This window comes from Chenopodium quinoa, unplaced genomic scaffold, assembly GCF_001683475.1.
Source record: "Chenopodium quinoa cultivar QQ74 unplaced genomic scaffold, ASM168347v1, whole genome shotgun sequence".
NCBI classification, from domain to species: Eukaryota; Viridiplantae; Streptophyta; class Magnoliopsida; order Caryophyllales; family Amaranthaceae; genus Chenopodium; species Chenopodium quinoa.
In genome coordinates, this window is record NW_018744041.1 from 1,607,977 (window position 1) to 1,616,595 (window position 8,619).

The window sequence follows — 8,619 nt, forward strand, 5'->3', positions numbered from 1 at the left end:
ATCCTCTTAGATTTTAGTGATTCTGAATAAATGGACTGGAATCAATTCTATGACTTTATGGCTGGATATGCATAATCTCTCTCTCTATTTGAGACTTTCATTGACTGTTGGATGTACTTATGTTATTAAGAGGGTGTAATACACTTTACCATGGGGGAGTCTTTTCTTATATAAATTGGCCTTAGCAATCCCTTTAAATTCTTTGTCGCTTTCAGAGGAGTGGATAGAGAAAGGGTATTGGCTTTGCACCACCACATAATTGCTGACCATAGTGAAGATAGAACAGTGGGGATGAAATTCAACAACCCAACCAATGACCGTAACTTCTGAGCTGAACTGGGCAAGTTAATTTGCTGATTGGCTAATGATGTTACATCTCTGATTAACATTTAGGAACTTATGTACCAATTCCTTTGCATGACTATAGATTTAACCAACTCTTAGTCTCATTATGAACTTTCATTCCCTGTTTTCTTTTTTATTTATATATATATTTTTTTAAATAAAAAAAAGGTAAACTTATTGGCATGACTCTCATTCCACATGGAAAACAAGTGTGTTTTTTTCATTTTTGAAATGTAAACGACATGACTCCTGAGAAGGACTAGTCATTTTGGACAGCAATTGAATGTTGTCTTGTCAATTATAACAACCTGTATTAGTTCAGCGGAATAGAAGGAAGCAAGAGTTTTTTATTTTTAGCTATGTCTTTAATGTGATTAGATGATTGATTTTGGTCATTAGGAGTAATAGTGGTCACAAGTTAATTGATCTAAGGGAGATTGACACGTTAATCAGTTTGACACTGGCCTTCTTATATTCGGGATAGATGAAGATCATGTGGGGAACTTGACTTATAATTCTGTTTCTCTTAGTGGCATTAATTGTATTCGTATAATCGTATATGTTAACATGATTTCTTTGAGATTGCTGTAACTCATTGAGAAATTGACTGGGAGCCGTCTAAAATTGTACTGACAGATGGCTCACTTAGAAAGGCCCAGCTAATAAAAGGATGCAGTCTTTGATAAGAGAGTAGGAATATAATAGGATGGTCAATAATTAAAGTGAAAGATCAAACTGAATAATATATGCATATAAGAGAGAGTAGATTATTCCTGTATAAGTGAAAGTCAAAAGAATCCACTCTTCTTCTCCCATAGAAGTACTACTCTCTGAAGCATAGGATCAAAGAGTTATCCTATTTGATCTAAGGTCATCTTTGTACATTGCTTTCACTTGTCCCTACTAGGAATCGGCCACCTATACGTCATATAGTGGTTTCTTTTTTGCAGATCATGACACACAAAATCCTTATCCAAACTTGTCTTAAGACTTATTTGAACTAATCTTATTTGTGAATTGAATTTTTTTCTTTTGCTGTGAGTTTTACGACTTTCTACTTATTGACCCTTGCAGACTATTTGAACTTGTTAGCACTTGTCTTTTCGTGAAACTGGTCTATTTAAGTGTAAAGATTTAAGCCTTAGTGTAACTTGAATGTTCCATTTTCACTCTAAAAAATGACTTGTATTTCCTTGAATAAGATATTTAGAAGGGACAATATGACAAATGTAGCCCTGTGTTGCTTATAGTGTTGCGAGATGAATTCAATTAAGATGCTGCAAGTTTATACAGTTTTTTCTGTGTTGCTTCTTCAGATTCTTAAAATCTATTCCGTTGATTGTTTTAGAGCACGATGTTAGATATTTGCTTCAGCTCAAGAACAGGTTTCTGGCACTACAAATGCATAAGGCAATTTTTAAAGTATGCATTAATGCAACTTTGTGATAGTACTGTTTAAGCTAACTCAGGACCTCAGTTTCTCTGCTAGTTTTGGTGAGAGGGGTTATTGGATCTGGAATGAATTAGAAGCTTATTTTTCTACTCTAGGACTTTTAGGATTGTTAGGAGATCATTTACTGTTTTTAAGTGATACTCAAAGCAGGCATACAATATAAGCTGCTGCAGCATTGCAACATGCAGAATAGGAAATGAAGCAATGCTCAAAAGCTTAGTGCATGCGAACTCTGTTACTTCTAAACATAAAAAAGCTTCTTCTAACCCACCCGCCTGCCCGGTAAGGTGGTTAGACCTGTCACCTACCAAGATCCTGTGAAGAATTAAAAATACCAGGAGACCAAACTGACTACTCGTATTCGATTAATCATTTCAAGTTACCCTATGAAAACCCAAACTTTACTTGAAATTGCATAACTTTGCTTTGATTCAATTGAAATTAACTCGATTGACATAATGTGATTAAATATTTTGTGACTAATTAGTGTTTTTTAGTTGAATTACTTGAAAGTACATCTCAAATTCTCAACATCACTTTGAATTAAAAACTAAATGAATTGTCCTCTGAGTATAACCTAATTTGAATTACTTGTATGCCCAAATAAGATTTGTCACCTGTCTAATTTAGTACTTTGATGTAATCATAAACATATTTTGTTCAATTAGTAAACGGCCAAAAGACTCAAATGGGTGATAATTACATCCTCAATACAAGCTGAACATTATTTTGGCCGCGCTCTAGTTGAGTAATCAAGTGGAGTAGCATTGGACCTGCATATGTCACTTCATGAGCCTCTTTAAACACTTGAATATATATTCGTATATATTAATTAATATAAGTTAATTTGCGCAAAAATCTCTTTAATAACCACCTCTTTTTGAGCGGAAAATTGAGTTAATGCATTAATCAAGGGGCATAGTGTTTGTAACTACATAGGGACTAAGGAGCAATCTCGGTAGGAGAGTAATTTACCCACATTTATTCAACACCAAATGACATTAGCTTAGCAAGGTGATGAACAGCGAAACTTTCATCACTTTTTACACGAAACCAACTAAGAGAGTGAAATTCAGCACTTGGGGGCAGATTATCTTCAAGAATACCATCGAATTCAATGACATTTGAAAGACGGTTGATAAGGACTTCACAATCGGATCCCTAGCACATTTTAACCATGCAACATAAAATTGAGCTCTATCTGTGCCAAAAATCATTTCCCCATTTCTATAAAACTTCTTCAAGTCCTTCCAACTAAATGCTTCAATGCCCTTTTCAATATGCAACTCTTGTTTTTGGTCAAATGTTATGAATTTAGACAATTCATTCATTGAAATTAAGATTAGAAATCTCAACCTGTTAATTTCAAAAGAAGGTCAATGCTAATTTCATTTGTCTCAAATTCTCAATCGTTTATTAATTTGTAAGCAAGAAATTAATATTAGAAACCTCAACCTGTTAATTTACTTAATTATACATTCATCATGAATGATTACATGATTAACAAATTGAAACTGTAACAATGCAACATACTTTATAAACTCATGTCTCCTTTGCAAAAAATTATAATGGAGGCCGGTTAAGGGCATGTTCACATTTACTGAACTGAGCTGAACTGAACTGAACTGATTGGAGCTGAACTGAACTAAACTGAATTGATTGGAGCTGAACTGAACTGAGCTGAACTAAGCTGAAATGAATATTTTAAGAGAGAGGGAAATTAAGAGCTGAACTGAAGTGAGCTGAACTGAACTGAACTGATTGGAGCTGAACTGAACTGAACTGAACTGAACTGAAATTAAGTAAATGTGAACATGTCCTAAGTATCGAAATTCGTGATTAAAGAAAGATTAATGTAATATTTACAATAAGACAAAGAGCTTCATCCTCTGAGGACTCAACAGTCCAAGTATATATAAATAAAAACTATAGTATAAAAAAAATACCCTTACAATACTAGCAGAAGAAATGGTGGTACTTGTATTGTTTAACATTGTTATTGAACCATTAAAGAGAAAAGAAAAGATAAGGTTTTGTTTATTAAAAGGGAAGTTTCGTAGGGAATCTTGGGCTTTGTCGGATGGTGCAGATGTTAGGATTATCTTTGAGTAAAAGTCTACGCATATACGACGTAGACAGAATCACAAAAAAAAAAAGTCCTTTTTTTGTTGTTGATTTTCAACTTCATTCCTTTGTGATTCTCAAATCTCAAACTATAATTTACTATTCCTTTCTTTCCTGCCGTCTAAACCGAACTATGATAACATAATTAAAGTACTAATGATGGAACAAAAGTAGTGATAAGGTAGGTGAGTAGGTGCGTAAGATGAAGTTGGTTACATTACGAAATCAGTTGGATGGATCCTTGACCGAAGAGTCTGGAGTCAGGTTAGCCTTAGTCATACTCATACCATTTCCGTTGTTGTCTCCTTCTGACGGTAGAGGTGGGATAAGGGCATGATGATTTATGTCATGGTGGTGGTTGCCGTTGTTGTTCATGTCATGATGGTTGCCGTTGTTGTTGATGTGAGGCCGAGGTGGAGGCAGAGGAGTCCTGGAGAGTGATGTTGCTGTGGAAATGGCTGTAGCTAAGGAGATGGGCATGAGACACAGCCCTTTCCCTTGCAGATACTGCATGGCTGAACCCATGTCTTCCTCCATCAACTTTGCCACCTGATGTTCCGTTATTGTCATGCTGTCGTTTGTTGATGTTGGCTGGTTTGCGTTGCTGCTCCGCCCTACTCCTACTCCTACTCCTCCCTGTTCCATAACCCACATTAAGTACCAATATCCAACTATATAACGTGACATTTTCACTATTAAAACACATGGAATACTGACTTGTTATTAACAATAATGTACACCCTTTACTAGTAACCAAGTTATGACTTTCACAATAATCATCCAAAAAGATTCAAAGGTTAGGGAATCTGCAAAAAGATTAATAGTGCTAAGAACTAAACCTTTTTCTTTTTATACTTTTACGACTTCTCTATTATTGTAAGAAGAAAATTTCTACCACAATAACAAAAGCTGTTTGGAAAAGTCCTAGCACCAATATGTTAAAAGAAAAGGGAAAATATGTAAAGAAGAGTAGTAAAGCAGCAAATTGAAAAAGCTCAACAAGGTTTTGGTACCTCAGAGGCTGCAACCAGTGGAGCTACAGCAGCTGCACCGCCTAATCTGCTCATGCTTAGTACCTGAGGCCACCATATCAGTGTCCAACCAAAGTCACACACCACAATAATATTAGCATACGTTAATGAAATTTACTCGTAACAAACATCTTGATAGGGTAATTTCTTAATACTTTTGAGTATTAACTTGATCATCTATTATGTATACTGTCATTTTACTTCAGAAATTAGCCATCTAAATATCAACATTTTTCAATAACTGAGATATGTTACGCAGTAGTATATTCCCAATTTTTTTTTCATGTAAAACTGCAAATAAATGCAAATTCTAATCTCCGTTACATGTTAAATGCATGTATAGACTTCACAGAGTAATGATGAGATCAAAGATAAGAAGGCAGCGAAAAACCATGATCCAAAAACTAAGTCTGATATTAAGCTTATTAGACTTTGTTCTATAAAAAAAATGAATAAATATAAGTTCAATAAATAAGCCAGTTTGCGAGATGATGACAGAAAGCGAGAGGGAGAGAGAGGACCTTGACTTGGAGCTGGAGAAACTTGACATAGTCGATTATCTCATCAAGCATAGAGGCCTTGTCAGTCTGCCATTCAATTAAAAAAAAAAAACCCGGAATTCAGTTTAATATTTACAAGAATGTAACTAATGATAGAAAATAATATCACTTCTTTGTTGTAGATCATGTTTACATAAAAAAGAATTACGAGTCAGAGGTCCAAATTTAAGATGTCTCCAACACATATACAGACTTAGCTTAATGTAATCACAAGAATCAGATCGATGTCTCATCTCTTATTCCCTAACCATTAAATGCAGTGACTGTAAATCGATCCTTAATCATACACTACATAATTAATAATGATAATTTTTTTGTAATGGAGTAATATCCTAAGGTAGTTGCAACTCCAACACCCTTTTACTAGTAATAATATATATTAGTCACAATAGTCAGACGACCTCATGGGTCATGCAGAAGCAGTGCTCCATTTCTGTGCACATATCCAACAGCAACAGCAGTTTTTAAAATATAAAACCGACCTTAACAACAACATCGTGCTTAGGAGTTGGACATAGCCATTGACTACCCCTTTCCGCTAAGGAATATACCTCTCCCGATGATCGATGATCAATCATGAATCATGAATGAGAATCTCTTTTTTCCCCCATGGCCTAAAGGCCCTAAACCCCTCATCGTGTCTTGTCACACTACTCACTACCAACATGATTCATCGGCCATTTCCACACTTTCGGAACTTGTAAGGAGTAACCATCTAGATAAGTTTGTTGAACAAATCTTTAGCTTAACTTAGTCTGTCCTTTACAAATTTTTAAATAAGACCATCATGTAGGTACATTGGGCCAATGGAAAGGCAATTAAGGATAAGCCGGTCTTATACAAATGTATTTCTCCTTCCTTTATTAGAAACTAATGAAATTAGTTTCATTTCACCATCACGTATGGTAATGTAACTAATGTTATACTTGGTGTTACAATTTTATTTGCCTTTTCCAATAATGTGGTAGCGCTGCTAACATTAATTAAAAAAAAAAAAAAAAAAAAAAAAAAAACTTTGGTAAGAGGCTGAGGAGGTTACCTTGTTTGCATTCGGAACTAGTTCTTGTAAACCTTTCATTCTCTCTGCAATCCTCTCTCTCCGAAGCTGCATTGCAATAAATGCCAACCTTAAATCAACGTTAACAAAGCAAAAACACGTACTCGGTACTAGATACTAAATGAAATGTAGTCAATCAAAGCGGAAGTTAAAACCTACTCCGTGTACACCTAAAACATACAAGTATACGCTAAACTAATGTCATGAATTTCCAATTTACGACAAAATCACACGTCGTGGATTGCATTTACGCCAATTAAATGCTCACTACTTCATTTTAGAAAACAGCCCTAGCTACATGTCTAATACTTGTACAAGTTTAACAAAAATAAGATAAGAGTGTGCATACTCTTTCAGCAATGCTATGAGGGTCGGTGGCCTGGCCTCTACGAGCCCTAACCCTCTGCCTTTGAGGGGCGCCGGCACCACTACTCCCTCCTGTCGATGCGCTCGCTGGCGGCGCTTGATTCATTCCTGCTCCTTGTCCTCCAAAGTTTTGTCCTCCGCTCAAATTTCCTCCCTACATTAAACATTTACGAACCATTAGATTTGATTCAAATAAAAAATTTAAAATCTTCAGGAAAAAAATAATGAGACCTGAGGAGGAGGAGGTGGAGGGGGGTGAAAATGCTGCTGATTGGGAGGCGGAGGCTGCGCGTTAGCATGAAGAGATCCAACAAAACCATTGTACAATGCTTGAACCGATGCTTCTGCTCCAACCTAATAATTAATACAATACTTTCATTATTCGTTTTAATTGAACTAGTCTTTTAATAAATACAACACGAATTACTGCTAATAAATGTACTACCTCCGTTTCATATTGTTCTGTCTTTTGTGTGGGATTGTGAGAATAGAAGAACAATATGAAACGGAGGAAGCGGGGTAATAATGAAATGAGAGAGAATAATAGAGTACATGTAGATACCTGAGATTTGAAGGAAGAAGGATCAACAGAATCAGTATTACCAAGAGTCAGAGGCATAGGCAACATCCCAGGAGGAGCAGCATCAGCAGGAGACCTACGAGACAAGAGAAACTGCTGCTGATGCTGCAGAAGCAATGACTTAGCTGTCATCTGCTGCTGATGCTGCTGATGCCTGAGTTTCGATACCAAAGACGCCTCGTCGAAAGGGTATCGATGATCATCAGGAGGTGAATGCGTATCCCCGGGTTTGAGAGAAAGATTTGAATTGGAATTGTTGGGATTATGATTATTAGAAGAGGGAGAAGGAAGGTCATGATGTGGGGTTGGAGGCCAAGAACAGTTAGGAATAGTTGACAGCATCTGATCCAAGAAATCGTCGTTTTGAGATTCTTGATACTGTTGTTGTGATTGAGACTCACCGTTTTGTTGTTGTTGTAAATCATCTAAGTTTACTTCACACTCAGAATGCTGCATTCCTCCTGCTCCTTCCATTTTGTATTATCTTTCTCTTTTTCTTCTGCTGTGTTATTTTTTTTTTTCTGATTCTGATTCTCTCTCTTCTTCTTCTGAATTTGAATTAATGTGTTACAGAAATTAACTGGTTAAATATGAGTTTAGGAATTCTATTTTGACTTGCCCAATAATACCCTCAACAACTTCTCATTTTATATTCCTTTTCAGAATATAAGAATTCAATTTTAAATTTTTTTTTTTTTTAATTTGAAAAAAAAAAAAAAAAAAAAAAAAAAAAAGAAACGAGGGTGAGTTGAGAAACAGCATACCGGCCCACGTTTCCTTCTATTTTGCAGGTTGTTATCTTTTCGATTGCAAATATGGGGGAATTATTTTTTTTTTCAAAAAGGTTTAGTTTATCTACATTTCTTCTTTAAGATTTTAAAAGAGCAATTTTTATTTTATTTTTTTTATTATTTTTTTTTTTTTTAAAGGGACTAGCTTGTAAATATAGCAAATCGTAAGTTGATAGCTATATTATTGTTGTACATCTTATTGATTAGTTTTGGCAATCAGTTAATTTAGCATGACAAGCTATTTAAAGTGTTAAAATGTACGAGATTGAGTAATGTGAGTACCCACCGTCTTTACTAAGCAACTTTTTACTT

The 8,619-nt window shown here is 35.3% G+C and overlaps 1 protein-coding gene across 1 annotated transcript; it reads right to left on the reverse strand.

Moving 5' to 3' along the window:
• Nucleotides 1-3,615: 3,615 nt before the first annotated feature.
• Nucleotides 3,616-8,215, reverse strand: LOC110690485 (formin-B-like). Its single transcript, XM_021867333.1, has 7 exons — nt 7,499-8,215; nt 7,168-7,290; nt 6,920-7,090; nt 6,553-6,618; nt 5,475-5,540; nt 4,936-4,998; nt 3,616-4,558 (listed from the first exon to the last, which is right to left on the reverse strand). The coding sequence occupies exons 1-7, from the start codon at nt 7,988-7,990 to the stop codon at nt 4,148-4,150; spliced, it is 1,392 nt and encodes a 463-aa protein (XP_021723025.1). The 5' UTR covers nt 7,991-8,215; the 3' UTR covers nt 3,616-4,147.
• Nucleotides 8,216-8,619: the final 404 nt, after the last annotated feature.